Here is a 17,760-nt window from a genome sequence, read left to right on the forward strand (position 1 = left end):
CGTGGAGGAGGGCTTCTTAGCGCCTTTCCCAGTGGCCCCAAAAGGGTCAGTTTCATGGCCTCTGTTCTGAGAATCTCAGCCTCCCTCCCCATCTGGCTGGTCTCTGCTCCTGGTGCAGACCCCATTCCCCTGGGTCATCCCAGCCAGGAGCCTCCAGGCTCTGCTGGCTCCCCCTGGGGTAAAGGGGGCTGGGGAGGTGGCGGGGAGAAGCCAGCCAGCATGAGCTTCATCACTACCTCCCTGTGTCAGCACCTTCACACCTGCTCTCTCTTTCCACACAAACCTTCAGACGTGGATGAGTGTGCAAGGGACCCGCTGCTCTGCCGGGGAGGCACCTGCACCAACATGGATGGGAGTTACAAGTGCCAGTGTCCCCCTGGGCACGAGCTGACAGCCGAGGGCACTGCCTGTGAGGGTGAGTGTGCATCTGAGTGTGTGAAAGTGAGTGGGCCTTTGGTGAATGTGGGCTGGATAAGTGAGAGGACGGGCATGTGTATGTCTCTCTGAGGCCATACCTGTGTGTGAGCGTGCAAGTGTGTGTCAGTGTGTACCTGTATGTGTAAGTGAGTTTATATACAAGATGTTGGGAGTGTGTGTCCAGAGGAGCACGCACATGTGTGAGTGTCTGTACAAGGGCAAGCATTTGTGCATTTGTATGACTGTGTGTGTGTCTGTACAAGGGGGACTGTCTGCATGTGAGTAGATGTGTGTGTATGTGCATCTGTGTGAACATACAAGAGTTTGAGTGTGTATTTGGCTATGAATGCATCTACCAAGGGCAAGTGTGTTTGCATGTGTGTGGTTGTGTTTTATTTTGTTTTGCTTTGTTTTGTTTGAGACAGGATTTCACTCTTGTCCAGGCTGGAGTGCAGTGGCATGATCACAGCTCACTGCAGCCTCGACCTCCTGGACTCAGGTGATCCTCCCACCTCAGCCTCCCAGTAGGTGGGATGTCAGGCATGTACCATCATGCCTGGCTAATTTCTGAGAGGGTGTGTTTGTATGTAAGTCTGTGTGTGTGTGTGCAAGAGCATGTGATGTGTAATTGGATGCAAATGCATGTTTATACAAGGGAGGTGTTTGTGTGTGAGTGGGTGTGAGGATGTGTTTGTGAGTGGGGCTGTGTGGGTGTACCTATGGATGTGAGTGTCTGGGTGTGGATGTGTGTTTGCACAAGGACAGGTATGTTTGAGGGTTTGTGTGTATCTGTGTGAGTGTGCACAGGGGTGTGTTTGTGTGTATGTGTGAATGTGCATATGGGTGTTTGTGTGTCTGTGTGTGCACATGGGTGTGTGTGCCCCTGGGTGTTTATGTATATTTACACACAGGTGAGTGTATTTGTGTGCGAGTGAATGTAAGGTGTGTTGTGAATTTAGGAGTATGCACCTGAGTGTGTGTATCTGAGTGTGTGTGTGTCAAGGGTAAGTGTGGGTGGGTCTGTGTGGGTATACTGTGTATCTGAGTGTGTGTGTGTCTGTCAAGGGTGAGTGTGGATTCACACGTGAGGGTGCAAAAGGTGTGTTTGTGAGTCTGTGTGAGCAGGCACATGGGGTGTGTATCTGGGTGTCTGTGTACAAGGGAGAGTGTTTGCACGTGAGTTGATGTGAGTGTGTGTATGCATCTGAACACACAAGAGGGTTTGAGTGTGTATTTGGCTATGAAGGCATCTACTATTTGGCTATGAATACACTTATACGAGGGTGTGTTCACACATGAGTGGATGCAAAGATGTGTTTGTGAGTCTGTGTGAGTGAGCACATGGGGTATCTGAGTGTGTTTATACAAGGGTGAGTGTGTTTGTGTTCAAGTGGATGTAAGGTGTGTTGTGAATGTAGGAGTGTGCACCTGAGTGTGAGTGTATATCTGAGTATGCATATGTGTGTCAAGTCAAGGGCGAGTGTGTTCACACATGAGTGGGTGCAAAGGTGTGTTTGTGAGTCTGTGTTAGCAGTCACATGGGTGTGTGTCTGGGTGTCTGTGTTTATACAAGGGTGAGTGTGTTTGCATGTGAGCGAATGTGAGCGAATGGACAGGCACACGCGAGGCTGTGCCAATGCCAGCAGTGTGAACTCCTTAGCAAGCATGTGTGCCCCAGTGTGTCTCACCGTCCCACAGATGGCAGGTAGCGCACAGGCCTGTTTTTCACCCACAATCCTCCACAGACATCGACGAGTGCTCCCTGAGGGATGGCCTGTGTCCCCACGGCCAGTGTGTCAATGTCATCGGTGCCTTCCAGTGCTCCTGCCTTGCCGGCTTCCAGGGCACACCTGACCGCCAGGGCTGCGTGGGTGAGACTGTGCCCACCTGCTGGCCCCTGGTCACCAACTCAGCCCCAGCCATAGCAGCAGCCCCTCCCACCCTCACCTCAACTCCACTCTGCTCCTGCCCCCAAACCAACCTCCACCCCATGCAGGACCCCCTTCCCCCAACCCCAGCCCCTGTCCGCCCTGCATCCTGCAGACATCAACGAGTGCCGGGTCCAGAATGGTGGGTGTGACATGCACTGTATCAACACTGAGGGCAGCTACAGGTGCAGCTGTGGGCAGGGCTACTCGCTGATGCCCAATGGAAGGGCATGTGCAGGTAGGTGGGCACAGCCTCTTCTCACTGCCTGGCGTGGGGGGTGAGGAGGAGGGTTCAGCTCAGCTCTACACTGGCCCAGAGCCCAGCCCAGCACAGTTGTCAGAAACAGATGCTCGGTGTTGGCAAAGAAAAATTAGTACTGAGACAAAGGATTTTTGTTTCTCTTGGAGATGGAGTCTCGTTCTGCTGCCCAGGCTCGAGTGCAGTGGTGCCATCTTGGCTCACTGCAACCTCCACCTCCAGGGTTTAAGCGATTGTCCTGCTTCAGCCGCCTCAGTAGCTGGGATTACAGGTGTCTGCCACCACACCCAGCTAGTTTTTGTATTTTTAGTGGAGACGGGGTTTCACCATGTTGGTCAGGCTGGTCTCAAACTCCTGACCTTGTGATCCTCCCTCCTCAGCCTCCCAAAGTGCTGGGATTACAGGTGTGAGCCACCACGCCTGGTCGAGGCAAAGGATTGTTTAGCAAGCAGTTTTTACTTTCTGGACTGCAGGAAGGGTGCTCTTGCTAGTCACTTTGTCACGAGAGTACAACGAACAAAGGAAAAGCAGACGTATTTATTTTTTACGCATTTGGGGTCGTCATTACTGCTGTGTTGATCTCCGCTGGCTGGAGCCAGACCTCACAGTCTAAAGTAAAACCTGATTGGCTAACAACTTAAAACTTTTTTAAACAGGTAAGGGGCATATTGAAGCCAGCCAGACCTGAGGCACCCCCCTGCCTGACCTGTGGTCCTGGCCCCGGGCAGGCTGCTGACCCTGTGGGAGAGACCCTGGGGTTTTTGCAGAGGAGGGTGAATAAGGTGGAAAAGAGACTCAGAACTACTTGAGCACCCCCAGGCTACTCGAGTGACCATTGCTGTGCTCACCTGGCTACAGGTCATCCTGGGGCCTGGGGAGCAGATGTGTACTGGGTGGTCTATCAGGGCAAAGCTGAGCACAGTCCCCAACCCTCCTCTCCCAGACGTGGACGAGTGTGACGAGAACCCCGGCGTTTGTGACCAAGGCCACTGCAGCAATGTGCTGGGGGGTCACCGCTGCCTGTGCTATGATGGCTTCATGGCCACGCCAGACATGAGGGCGTGTGTTGGTGAGGAGCTGGGTCGGCGGGGGGGAGGAGGCGGTGTCAAAATTCACACACCAGGTCTTCCATTAGGTGGCACATAGGCATGAGACATGCCAGGTCCCACTTCTGCCGTTCGCAGGTAGGGAGATGAGGCTTTGTAACAGCGCTTCATGTTCCATTTAAGAGCCTCCAGTCCCCCAAGCCTGCTCTCCAAAGCCCATGACATCTCATTTATATAATGGAAGCAGAATTCTCCAAACCTTGCTCTTTGTAATGACATTTGTTTAATACTACATACCCAACACCTATGAGAGGATTGTGTCCTGTTCAAGATCACCAAAGACAAAGGGGTTTCTGGCAGAGGACAGTGTACAAGATGGGAAAGAAACTCAGAACAGTGTTCCCTTTTTTTTTTTTTTTTGAGACAGAGTCTCACTCTGCTGCCAGGCTAGAGTGCAGTGACACAATCTCAGCTCACCTCATCCTCTGCCTCTGGATTCAAGCGATTCTCTGCCTTAGCCTCCCAGGTAGCTGGGATTACAGGCATACACCACCATACCTGGCTAATTGTATTTTTAGTAGAGACAGGGTTTTGCCATGTTGGCCAGGCTGATCTTGAACTCCTGACCTCAAGTGATCCACCTGCCTCAGCCTCCCAAAGTGCTAGGATTACAGGCATGAGCCACCATGCCCGGCCAGAATTGTGTTCTCTAAGGTGGTGATTGCTGTCCTCACCTGGCTACAGGTCATCCTGGGGCCTGGGGAGCAGATGTGTACTGGGTGCCTTATCAGGACAAAGATGAGGCCAGCATGTGGAAGTTCCAGGAAGTAACAGTGTAACTTCCTGCCAAGAAACCCAGTGAAGCTTAAAGAGCTTAGAGAGTTCCAGCATATAGGAGTCTCGGAGAGCAAGCACATCAGTAACGGGCCTTGTGAGCAAATGCATTTAGGGTATGCGGTGTGCTCCATGCCTCTGTTGCAGATCCACTGTGCATATTGGCATAAAGGCTCTGAAAAGTCCTGCAGGAGGAAACGCTGGTTAGCTTTGTTGATCCCAGCCTTCTCTAAATGTATTTGACCATAAAATACTTTTGGAAACACATACCTGGTGTGTTCCTTGGAATGTGCAATGAGAAACACTCACAGAACACTCCCAGCTGCCCAGTAGTGGACACAAAGGAAGCTTCCAGCCCCTGGAGAAAAGAAAGAGAATCCTAGTAGAGAGGACCCTTATGGTGGGACAGTCAGGAATGCTGGTGCTCTCCCTCCCACCCTCACCCACCTCCTCTCCCATCACCCCTGCACTCAGTCCTCAGACCTCATGCTCTCTTCCCCAACAGATGTGAATGAGTGTGACCTGAACCCTCACATCTGCCTCCACGGGGACTGTGAGAACACGAAGGGCTCCTTTGTCTGCCACTGTCAGCTGGGCTACATGGTCAGGAAGGGGGCCACGGGCTGCTCTGGTGAGCCGGCGGTCAGCGGTGTGGGCAGAGGGGATTCCATGGAACCATTTTGAGAATCATGGGGTCTGTTTCCATCCCCCAGGGCAGAGCACAGCCAGAATTCATTCTCGTAAATTTTCACGGATGGCTTCTTGTGTTAAAGCAAGAACTTTACTCTGTCACCCAGGCTGGAGTACAGTGGCAGGATCTCAGCTCACTGCAACCTCTGCCTCCTGGGTTCAAGCCATTCTCCGCCTCAGACTCCCAAGTAACTGGGATTATATAGTCCTATACGGTGCCCTGGGGTCCCCTTGAACAGCTCAGCAGGGGAAACCCCAAGTGTCTGCAGCAGCATTTCTGAAATGTGAATGCCTGAAAATTTTTATGTGATACAAGGATGAACACTTAAACATTTGAATAGTGACTGCATTAGTTCCCTGTGGCTGCCATAACAAATGCTGACACGATTGGTTGCTTAGAAATTGATTCTTAGGCCAGGGACGGTATAGCTCACGCCTGTAATCCCAGCACTTTGGGAGGCTGAGGTAGGTGGATCACCTGAGGTCAGGAGTTCAAGACCAGCCTGGCCAACATGGTGAAATCCCGTCTCTACTAAAAATACAAAAAATAGCCGGACATGGTTGCATATACCTGTAATCCCAGCTACTCGAGAGGTTAAGGCAGGAGAATCATTTGAACCTGGGAGGTGGAGGTGGCAGTGAGCCAAGATAGTGCCACTGCACTCCAGCCTGGGTGACAGAGTGAGACCCTGTCTCAAAAGAAAAGAAATAAATTGATTCTCCACCAGGCAAGGTGGTTCACACTTGTAATCCCAGCACTTTGGGAGGCCAAGGCGGGAGGATTGCTTGAGCCCATGGGTTTGAGACCAGCCTGGGCAACATGGCCATATCGCAACATTAATAGAGACAGCAACCGCGTCTCCATTTAAAAAAAAAATTTTTTTTTTAGATGGAGTCTCACTCTTGTTGCCCAGGCTGGAGTGCAATGGTGCAATCTTGGCTCACCACAACCTCCACCTCCTGGGTTCAAGCAATTCTCCAGCCTCAGCCTCCTGAGTAGCTGAGATTACAGGCATGTGCCACCAGGTCCAGCTAATTTTTTTTTTTTTTTTGTATTTTTAGTAGAGACAGAGTTTCTCCATATTGGTCAGGCTGATCTCAAACTCCTGACCTCTGGTGATCTGTCCACCTTGGCCTCTCAAAGTGCTGGGATTACAGGCGTGAGCCACTGCGCCCAGCCAAAAATTTTGAAAATTAGTCTGGGCAGGGTGGCTCACATCTGTAATCCCAGCACTTTGAAAAGCTGAGGTGGGTGGATCACCTGAGGTCAAGAGTTCAAGACCAGCCTGGCCAACATGGCAATACACTGTCTCTACTAAGAATACAAAAAAAAATTAGCCAGGTGTGGTGGGGCACACCTGTAGTTTCAGCTATTTGGGAGGCTGAGGCAGGAGAATCGCCTGAACCTGGGAGGCAAAAGTTGCAGTGAGCCAAGTTCGCGCCACTTTACTGCAGCTCAGGCCACAGCTCTGGAAGCCAGAAGTCTGAAATCAAAGTGTCTTCAGAGTCAGTGCCTTCTTGGGGTGCAGAGGGAGAACCCGTTCCATACCTCCTTGGCGTTCCTCAGCTGGTAGATGCGTCATTCCAGTCTCTATCTCCATCTTCAGAAGGCCTTCTTCCCTCTGTATATCTATTTTTTTATTTTTCATTTTTTTATATTTATTTCATTTTTATTTATTTATTTATTTATTGAGACAGTGTCTAACTTTGTCTCCCAGGCTGGAGTGCAGTGAGGCAATCAGCTCACTGCAGCCTTCACCTCTCCAGGCTCAGGTGATCCTCCCACCTCAGCTTCCCACCACACCTCGCTAATTTTTTTTTTTTTTTTTTGTAGAGATAGGGTTTTCCTTTTTTTTTTTCCCCAAGTGGAGTTGTCTGACAGGCAAGACTCTTCTTTCCAGACTCAAAAGTAAGTCTGAGCTAGAGATATTATTGCAGCTTTGAATGTGAATGCCAGAGGGAATGTTTACAGTAAGACATGAAGAGGATTGAACATAGAATCTTTTTTTTAAGAAAAAAGAAAAAAGGAAGAAAGAAAGAGAAAAAAAAAGAATGAAGAAGAGGAAGAAAAAGGAAGAGAAAGAGGGAGAGAGAACGGGAGTATTGCTTTATTGCCAAGGCTAGAATGCAGTCTAAAAATGGGAATTGAAAACCTCTTTTATGCCAATAATTGTGCTTAACAATGGAGACAGGAAGGAATAAGGGAAGAAAATAACAAACAAGCAGCCAACCGATATTTCATTTAAACCTATGAAATGCTATGCAATTATTGAGGAGTGATTTACTTGCAATTATGTAGTCACTTTTGGAATAGGTGTGATATGGTACTGATAAGAATGTGTGTTTTGTGTATATGAAGTGGTGAGTTCTATAAATGTTTATTAAGTTTACTTGTTCCGGGTCTGAGTTCAAGTCCTGGATGTCCTTGTTAATTTTCTATCTCGTTGATCAGTCTAATAGTGCCTTCTTTGCCTCTTTTGATCTTTGTTGCTTTAAAGTCTATTTTATCAGAGGTGAGAATTGCAACTCCTGCTTTTTATTTATTTATTTATTTTTGCTCTCCATTTGGTTGGTAAATCTTCCTCCGTCCCTTTGTTTTGAGTCTTTGTAGTCGTTGCATGTGAGATGGGTCTGGATACAGCATACCAATGGGTTTTGTCTTTTTATCCAGTTAATAACATATATGAGTTTAATACTGCCATTTGATGCTAGCTGGCTGTTTTGCCCATTAGTTGATGTAAGTTCTTCATTATGTTAATGCTGTTTACTTTTTGATATATTTTTGGAATATTTTTGGAAAGGCTGATACTGGTTGTTCCTTTATATGTGTAGTGCTTCTTTCAGAAGCTCTTGTAAAGCAGGTCTGGTAATGGTGAAATCTCTAAGTACTTGCTTGTTCGCAAAAGATTTTATTTTTCCTTCGCTTGTGAAGCTTAGTTTGGCTGGATATGAAATTCTGGGTTGAAAGTTCTTTTCTTTAAGGATGTTGAATATTGGCCCCCACTCTTTTCTGGCTTGTAGGGTTTCTGCTGAGAGATCTGCTGTAAGTCTGATAGGTTTCCCTTTGTGAGTAACCTGACATTTCTCTCTGGCTGCTCTTAGTATTTTCTCCCTCATTTCAACCCTAACGAATCTGACAATTATGTGCCTTGGGGTTGGTCTTCTTGAGGAATATCTTTGTGGTGTTCTCTGTATTACCTGGAGTTGAATATTGTCTTAACTTACTAGGTTGGGAAAGTTTTCCTGAATAATATTCTGAAGAGTGTTTTCTAACTTGGATTCATTCTCTTCATCACATTCAGGTACACCTATCAAACGTAGATTAGGTCTTTTCACATAGTCCCATATTTCTTGGAGACTTTGCTCATTCTTTTTTATCCTTTTTTCTCTAATCTTGACTTCTCGTTTTATTTCATTAAGTTGGTCTTCGACCTCTGATATTCTTTCTTCTGCTCGATCAATTCGACTGTTAAAACTTGTGCATACTTCACGAAGTTCTCGTGTTGTGTTTTTCAGCTCCATTAATTCACTTATATTCCTCTCTAAATTGTCTATTCTCGTTAGCATTTCGTCAAACCTTTTTTCAAAGTTCTTAGTTTCTTTGCATTGGGTTAGAACAAGTTCTTTTAATTCACAGAAGTTTCTTATCATCCACCTTCTGAAGTCTACTTCTGTTAATGGAACGCACTCATTTTCCATCAGGCCTTATTCCGTTGCTGATGAGGAACTGTGATCCCCTGTAGAGGGAGAGGCATTCTGATTTTGGGTATCCTCAGCCTTTTACGCTGGTTTCTTCCCATCATTGTAACTTTATCCACCTGTCATCTTTATGATTACCAACTTTCAAATTAGGTCTCTGAGTGGACATCCAACTTGTTGATTCCCAGCGCCGAAATCTGAGCAATCCACTGCGCTGGCCAAAACAGCGGTGTTAAGATTGATGGTGCTTTTCTGCCTGGGAATCTCTGGTCTAGCTCCCTTCCTGAGTCTGTCCTTCAATCAGCTGAATAGGTGACTCTGTCTTCCCAGAGCTCCAAACAACATCGGCCAAAAGGGGACCCAGTCCCTCTCACTCTGCACCAAGAACTGCCGCGTCAGCCACAAGAGTCGTGCTAGCGGCCCGTGGGGCTCCTCTGCTGGGAATCTCCTGGTCCATGAGCAACAAAAATTCGTCTGAAAGTGTGGCGTCCTCTCGTTCTCTGCACTTTCACTGAGAGCTACAATCCTGAGCTGCTAGTGATCAGCCATCTTGGATCTCTCTAGGGTTTTACTTTTTTGCCTGGGTTGGTCTTGAACTCCTGGACTCAAGTAATTTTCAGCCGAGTCACTGCACCCAGCAGTATCTAATTTCTAAAGATGAACTCTGGCTGTGTTGCCCAGGCTATAGTGCAGTGGTGTGATCATAGCTCATGAACTAGTTCATAGCCTTAAACTCCTGGGTTCAAGCAATCCTCCCACCTCAGCCTCCTGAGAATCTGGAACTACAGGTATATGCCACCATGCTGAACTAATTTTTTAAAAATTTTTTGATGATCAGGCATGGTGACTCATTTCTGTAATGCCAGCATTTTGGGAGATCAAAGTGGAAGGATTGCTTGAGCTGAGGAGTTCGAGACCAGCCTGAGCATCATAGCAAGACCTTGTCTCATTAAAAATTTTAAAAAATCAGCCAGGCATGGTGGTGCTCACCTGTAGTCTTAGCAACTCAGGAGGTGGAGCTGGAGGATTGCTTAAGATCAGGAGATCCAGGCTGCAGTGAGCTATGATTGTACCACTGCACTGCACTCCAGACTGGGTGACAGAGTGAAACCATGCCTCAGGGAAAAAAAAAAGTGTTTTTGTAGAAACAGGTCTCGCTATGTCGCCCAGTCTGGTCTCAAACTCCTTGCCTCAAGCAATCCTCCCACCTTGGCCTCCCGAGTAGCTGGGATTACAGGTGTGAGCCATCTGGCTACACAGCCTTCTGGGAAGAACACCATTCACAGGATCAGAGCCTATCCTAATCCGGATGACCTCATCTTAAACAGTTACATCTACAAAAACCCTGTTTCCAAATAAGGTCACATTCACGGGTTGCAGGGTTTAGGACTTGAACATACCTTTTAAGGGGACATAATTCTGTCCACTCCAGTTACATGGTTATTTTCGTGTGTATTAGAAACAAACGTTACATAACAGAGCATCAAGCCCATGACTTCCTAGAGGTTGTTTACGTTGATCCAAAATCGTCTTTTAAAACATATGTATGTCAGGGAAAAAGAAGTGTGCTAAAGAAAGGTTGAGTGACAGTAGCTCACTCAGGTTTGAACATGGCAGAGATTATAAGGGTGATGCAGAATTGACTCTGGATTGGAAACGCTGCTGCACAGGGAAATCATGGCTTGGAAATCGGGCGTGTTCATTCAGACAGGCACTCTTTTTTTTTTTTTTTTTTTTTTGAGACGGAGTTTCGCTCGTTACCCAGGCTGGAGTGCAATGGCGCGATCTCGGCTCACCGCAACCTCCGCCTCCTGGGTTCAGGCAATTCTCCTGCCTCAGCCTCCTGAGTAGCTGGGATTACAGGCACGCGCCACCATGCCCAGCTAATTTTTTGTATTAGTAGAGACGGGGTTTCACCATGTTGACCAGGATGGTCTCGATCTCTTGACCTCGTGATCCACCCGCCTCGGCCTCCCAAAGTGCTGGGATTACAGGCTTGAGCCACCGCGCCCGGCCCAGACAGGCACTCTTAATGTCTAACCCAAGTCTCTCGTGCTGCTATTTCAGACCATTTCTGAGGGTTGCTGGGAGTCATGCCTGTTAGGTTTGGGAGTCTTCCTCTGGGCTCTGGGTAAAGATGGAAGCCCCCGGGTAGGTGGGAGGAGGCTTTCTGGGCCAGCTCTCCCCTAGAGTAGAAGAGTCCCTGCCCTTTCAGCTGCTATTGTACCAATTCTTTGCTCCTGGGACTGGGTCTCGCCACTGTGCCTCCTCTCCCTTTAGATGTGGATGAATGCGAGGTTGGAGGGCAGAACTGTGACAGCCACGCCTCCTGTCTCAACATCCCGGGGAGTTTCAGCTGCAGGTGCCTGCCAGGCTGGGTGGGGGATGGCTTCGAATGTCATGGTGAGTACCTGGGGTCAAGGAGTCAGGGCAAAGCAGAAGAGGTAGGTCGGGGACAAGGCAGTGGGAGGGTGAGGTCCAGGGGTGTCTGCAGTGGGGGAGTCAGGGTTGGAGGTTTGGAGGGTCCTTCTTCCTTCTGCCCCCACCCAATGCACATACTATGGGGTGAGAGGTCTGGGCTCCGTCTCTTGCAGACCTGGATGAATGCATCTCCTGGGAGCACCGGTGCAGCCCGAGAGGCAACTGTCAAAATGTCCCTGGCTCCTACCGCTGCACCTGCCTCCAGGGCTTTGCTGGAGATGGTTTCTCCTGCGAAGGTGAGACTGGGGGCGTGGGAGGGCAGGGGCCCCAGAGGGACAGCCACAGGGGCTCAATTCATGGTGCCTGCCATGGCCACTCAACCTCCTGACTCCTTCTGACTCACTCATTGCTCCATGGGTGCTGGAGAGGCTGTGTCCTCAGCCCAGGGGTGCTGCTGCCTGCCCATGGCTCCCTGGAACCCTTAAATACACGGGACACTTACTTCCTGGCTGCCTTCCTCCCTGGATCCAGAGTGACTGGGTCCCCTCTGGAGCCCAAGGGCCCAAACCACCTCTCCCTTCCCTACCTGCCTCCCACCCCCGAGTCAGGGACGGAGTCCCCAGAACTACTTGCCTGGGACTCTGTGTGACAGCAAAGTGTTCCAGTGACTGAAGCCTCCTGCCCACCCTGTGTGGGTGCTGGCCCACCAGCCTCCAGCCCTCTGCATCTTGGGATCCCTCAGACAGGGACGAATGTGCCGAGAACATGGACCTCTGTGACAATGGACAGTGCCTCAATGTGCCTGGTGGGTACCGCTGCGAATGTGAGATGGGCTTCGACCCCACTGAGGATCACCGGGCCTGCCAGGGTGAGACTGGGCCCAACAGGGCAGAGGACAGAGTGGGTGGGTCCCTGCCGCAGACTCTGGGTGGGGCAGGCTGACCCAGGGTCCCCGCAGATGTGGACGAGTGTACGCAAGGAAACCTCTGTGCGTTCGGGAGCTGTGAGAACCTGCCTGGAATGTTCCGTTGCATCTGCGATGGTGGCTACGAACTGGACCGAGGGGGTAGCAACTGCACAGGTATGAGCTCATCTGGGCTGGAAGGAGAGAGGAGAGACCAGGAGTTGGGGCAGGGGACGTGGCTTGCTCCCTCACTGTGCTCAGATCTCTTCTCAAGCATCCCCCCCTAAGTCTTGGTGGGGGCGGTGGGGGCGGGGAGGGGCGCTTGCCATGTCCCCATCGTTTCCTGTTCCTGTTCCCCTGCTGAATAAGTTCAGTGATTAAAGTGGCCGCTCCACCCAAGATGCCAAAAGGGTCTCCCACCTCTGCGTGTTTTAGAAATGGGCAGATGGTAAATATTTTTGGATTTGCAGACCACATGGTCAGTCTCTGTCATAATGATTTAACTCTGCCATTGTAGCTCAAAAGCAACCACAGGCAATACATAAATGAATGAATGTGGCCCCTGTGCCAATAAAACTTTATTGACACAAACAGGTGGTAGACCAGATTTGGTCTACAGCTTGGAGTTTGCTACCTCATGGTTGGAAAGTATTTTCACTCTATGGGTTTTGGCTGGGTGTGGTGGCTCATGCCCATAATCTCAGCACTTTGGGAGACTGAGGTGGGAGGATCACTCAAGGCCAGGAGTTGGAGACCAGACTGAGCAACACAGTGAGACCCCATCTCTAAAAAACAAAAACAAAAAATTAGCTGGGCATTGTGGGGCACACCTGCAGTCCCAGCTACTTCAAAGACTGAGGCAGAAGGATCCCTTGAGCCCAGGAGTTTGAGGCTGCAGTGAGCCATGATTGCACCACTGCACTCCAGCCTGGACAACACAGCAAGACCCTGTCTCTAAACATCAATAAATTAAGTAAATAAAATAGATACAGTTTTCATATGTTGACTGTATGGAACCCAGAGCAGGCAGAGTTCAATGAGCAAAACTGCCAAGCAGAACGGTGCAGGAGAGGGAATGGGGCTGGAGGGGACAGGACAGACTGGAGGCTCCTGTCCCTTTATGTTTCTTCTTAGAAAAGGACATGACATTGTCCCACAATCTAGTGCCCAGAAGTTGACCTTGAGCGAGGGCTACAGTTTCCTGGGATGAAGCCAGGAGGGAGGGGGGCCGGGGGAAGGCTTCCTGCTGAGGACCTCGCCTCCTCCCCACAGACATCAACGAATGTGCAGACCCAGTGAACTGCATCAACGGCGTGTGCATTAACTCCCCCGGCAGCTACCTCTGCAGCTGCCCCCAGGATTTTGAGCTGAACCCCAGCGGAGTGGGCTGTGTGGGTGAGTCCATGCTCAGCTCCAGATCAGGGTTCCGGGGTCAGCAGAGGTGGGTGGGACTGCCCTCTGAGTTAACTCGGATGTCAATGTGTTCAAATCTACCTGCTCCCGACAAACGGGACATCTGCTGGTATCCAGCAAGAGTGGTTGTCCTTGTCACCTGTTGAAACAGAAGTATACATGCACACACACACATACAGCTTTCCCCCCGACACCTGCTAACCATCCCCTTCTTCGGCCTGTTCAGACACTCGGGTCGGAAACTGTTTCCTGGAGACGCATGACCGAGGGGATGGCGGCATTTCCTGCAGTGCTGAGATCGGAGTTGGTGTCTCCCGGGCTTCCTGCTGTTGCTCCCTGGGCCAGGCCTGGGGCAACCCCTGTGAGCTGTGTCCTGTGACCAACACCAGTGAGCACTGTAACCTGAGCCACCGAGGCCTGGGAGCTTAGGGGGTCATCTCTGCTAATGGGGGGGTCCTTAGGCGACAGGAAAACTGAGAACTGGAGAAGGAGGGGGCTCATCCTGTGTCACACAGGGTACTCTTGGTAGTTCATTGGCTGGGCCTCTCTCCAAGGTGGTTTTCTGTAAATTCTCTGTGTTTATAGTAACTTGATCACTTGGTCAGTCAACAAACATTGAGAGTTCCTCTGTGTCATCTGCTAGGGACTGGAGACTCAGAGAAGGATGAGCCACAGCCTCTGCACGCTGCTTCTCCCTTAGCCTTAAACCACCAGTTTCAGGACTATGAGAGCAGAGCTGTCTTAAGGGTTTTTTTTTGAGGCATAGCCATAGCTCAGGAGAAAGCTGTAGAGAAGAGGGTAAGGGAAGGCTTTCCAGGGGAGGAGGCTTGAGTGAGGTTTTGAAGGATGAGTAGGAGTTTTCCTAGCAGAGTAGGGGGAATGATGTGCAATGCAGTGAGAACGGTATGTGCAAAAGCCTCAGGTATGAAACAGGGAGGTACCTGCCCATCTATTCAGGTGTGTGTGTGTGTGTGTGTGTGTGTGTGTGTATGTGTGTGTGTGTGAATGTCCAGGGTCTTCCTTGCCTGGGGAAAACTTGCAGTTACACTAGGATATGGTTTTGGATCAGAAGGAATCATCTTCTATCCTTCCTACCCCCAGCCATTGCCGTGTGACTCATCTGCTCACATGTTGAATGGGAACCCACATTTACACACACACATGCACATGCACACACACATGCACACACACACACACACGCACAAGCAGTGTCAGGACTGGCCAAAGTCTCTTGGCCCTAAGAAGCTAAAGAGATATGAGAATGAGGTTAGTACAGTAGAAGGATGGGGGCCCACTCTTGAGTCCTCTTTAGGCTTCCTGCTGTTGTCCCCTGTTTCCCCTAAGCTTTGCCCAAATACCCCACCTAACAGGAGCCTGTTTCCCTTACAGCTGAGTACAGAACCCTGTGCCCGGGTGGTGAAGGCTTCCGGCCTAACCCCGTCACTGTAATTCTGGAAGGTGAGTTCCTGGCAGACCATCCACCCATCGGTCTGCCTAGAGACTGACTTTTCTCTCATCTCCACCTCACCAAAGTGCAGAGTTGGGCGGTCTTGTCCTGGGATGGGGCAGAGCTTCCCACGTGGAGGCTGGGCAGCAGGACCACAGCATGCTTTCAGTTTGCGTTGAATTTTTTATCTATTCTTTCAGCCATTTCTTCCACTTGGTTTTTTGATCCTTTCATCCATCCTCCATTCTTCCATCCATCCTCCATTCTTTTGTCCATTCATCCTTCCATCCACCCATCCTTCCATCCATCCATCCTTCTACCCATTCATCCATCCTCCTACCCATTCATCCATTCATCCATCCATCCTTCCATCTATCTGTCCATCCATCCATCCATCCTTCCACCCATTCATCCATCCTTCCACCCATTCATCCATCCATCCATCCTTCCATCTATCCATCCATCCATCCATCCATCTATCCATCCATCCATCCATCCATCCATCCATCCATCCATCCTTCCACCCATTCATCTATCCTTCCACCCATTCATCCATCCATCCATCCTTCCATCCATCCATCTATCCTTCTGCTCATTCTTCCATCCATCCTTCCATCCAGCCATCCTCCATGTACCCATTCATCCATCCTTCCTTCCATCCTTCTATCCAACCATCCTCTATCTACCCACTCATTCAACCCCCACTCATCCCTCTCCTATCCTATCCATCCACCTATTCGCCCATTCATCCCCCATCCTTCGTCTATCCCTCATTCTTGCATCATCTCCCATTCTTCTGTCCATTCCTCCTTCCATCCACCCATCCTTCCATCCATCATCCATTCATCTATCCTTCCACCCATCCTTTCATCTATCCATCTTTCCACCCATCCAACCATCCTCCATCTACCCATTCATCCATCCCCCACTCATTCCTCTCCTATCCTTCTATTCATCCATTCACCCATTTATCCCCCACCCTTCATCAATTCTCCATCCTTCTGTCTATCCTTCCATCCACCCATCCTTCCATCCATCCATCCTTCCACCCAACCATCCTCCATCTTCCCATTCATCTGTCCTTCCTTCTAAACTCCCATCCAACTATCCTTTATCTACTCATTCATCCATCCTTCCATTCATCCTTCCTTCCATCCATCCCTCCATCCTTCCATCCAACCATGCTCCATCCACCCATTCATCCATCCCCCACTCATCCCTCTGCTATTCTTGTATCCATCCATTCCCCGTTCTTCATCTAGCCACCATCTGTCCATCCTTAACCTATTTCCCATTCTCCCATCCATCTCCCACCCATCTATCTATCATTCTTTTATCCATCTATTCAGTCATCCATCTATCTCCCATTTACCCATCCATCCTCAATACATCCATCCATCCATTCATTCATCCACACTTCTCCCATCCATCCGTTCCCTACTCCCTTTCTATTCCCTCCATTCATCCACCCTTCCATCCATCTTCCATCCCGCATCTATTCATCCATTCATCCCCCATCCTCCATTTATGCATCCATCCACTTATCCACCCATTCACCCATTTATCTATCTACTCACCTATCCATCTACCTTCCTATCCATCCACTCATCATCTCATTCATTAACCACTTGCTTATTTACCCATCCACTGTTTTCATGTCCATGCATCCATCCACACATCCATCCATTCATCCATCCTCCCATCCATCCTTTCCATAGGGAGTGATGAGGTTGGAGAAGACTATCCTCTATCTGGAGGAAGAAGGCTATCTATTCCTCTATCTAGAGAAAACCATGTGGTGGACGGGAGAATGGACTAACAGATGAAGGGAATGGAGTTGAATTTAGGGTAACATTAACTCAAGAGAGTCTGTGTCCAGCCATCCAGATAGACCCTTCAAATGTCAATCAGCCATGGGACAGGTCTTGGGGATCCTCGAGAGGGACCTGGACATCCCAGAGCATGGTGTGGGTGCCCCCTAAGTCCTCTACACGGGTTTAGCTCCCAAGCATGGCTTCCTAACTTCCTGACAGACATCGACGAGTGCCAAGAGCTGCCAGGGCTGTGTCAGGGGGGTGACTGTGTCAACACCTTTGGCAGCTTCCAGTGTGAGTGCCCACCTGGCTACCACCTCCGTGAGCACACACGCATCTGTGAGGGTGAGCACGGACTGCCTTTGGGGTGGGTCAGGCTCTTGCCCTCTCTCCCTGCCTTCCTGCCCTTCTAAGCCTCACGAGGGTCGAGGAGGAAAGGCCTCATGGAAAGGCTTTTGCTCCCCTGCTTCCCCCTTTGTCATGATCTGTCACTTCCCTCTTGCTGCTTTTAAGATGTTCGTGGCTGCTGTGGATCTGTGGCATGGGGGATGGTAGGCAGGCCCTTAAAAACGCCACGACACTCTCTTGCCGAAGTACAGCAGCTTCTTTCTTCACCATGTCTTTGGTGATTGTAAGCTTTTGACTGGATTCCAGAGTTCTGCAAAAGTTGATTTTTGTCTGTTTTTGCCAGCTCAATAGTTGCTTTTGTGGAGGAATGGAGCCCTGGAGTTCCCTGCTCTGCTGTTTCTGGTGACATCACTCTTAGCATGCTAATATTCCACCACCCATTTTTGCATGCTAGCTAAGAACACTTTATTACATCTTTTTCCAATGGTTGAAGAAACCAAAAGAAGAATAATGTTTTGTGACACATGAAAATTATATGAA

At 49.5% G+C, this 17,760-nt stretch overlaps 1 protein-coding gene across 1 annotated transcript in view; it reads left to right on the forward strand.

Annotated features, from left to right (window-relative positions):
• Positions 1-17,760, forward strand: part of FBN3 (fibrillin 3) — an 88,374-nt gene that overhangs the window by 28,214 nt on the left and 42,400 nt on the right. Inside the window, exons 25-37 of the mRNA XM_064381962.1 lie at positions 290-415; positions 2,163-2,288; positions 2,461-2,583; positions 3,548-3,673; positions 4,990-5,115; positions 11,154-11,276; positions 11,468-11,590; positions 12,037-12,162; positions 12,253-12,375; positions 13,471-13,593; positions 13,838-13,999; positions 15,001-15,069; positions 17,092-17,217. Of these exons, the coding sequence (XP_064238032.1) occupies positions 290-415; positions 2,163-2,288; positions 2,461-2,583; positions 3,548-3,673; positions 4,990-5,115; positions 11,154-11,276; positions 11,468-11,590; positions 12,037-12,162; positions 12,253-12,375; positions 13,471-13,593; positions 13,838-13,999; positions 15,001-15,069; positions 17,092-17,217 (1,602 nt within the window). The remainder of the gene's footprint in view (positions 1-289; positions 416-2,162; positions 2,289-2,460; positions 2,584-3,547; positions 3,674-4,989; positions 5,116-11,153; positions 11,277-11,467; positions 11,591-12,036; positions 12,163-12,252; positions 12,376-13,470; positions 13,594-13,837; positions 14,000-15,000; positions 15,070-17,091; positions 17,218-17,760) is intronic.

Source organism: Aotus nancymaae, unplaced genomic scaffold, assembly GCF_030222135.1.
Source record: "Aotus nancymaae isolate 86718 unplaced genomic scaffold, 86718_ANA_hifiasm-v0.15.2.pri h1tg000028l, whole genome shotgun sequence".
NCBI classification, from domain to species: Eukaryota; Metazoa; Chordata; class Mammalia; order Primates; family Aotidae; genus Aotus; species Aotus nancymaae.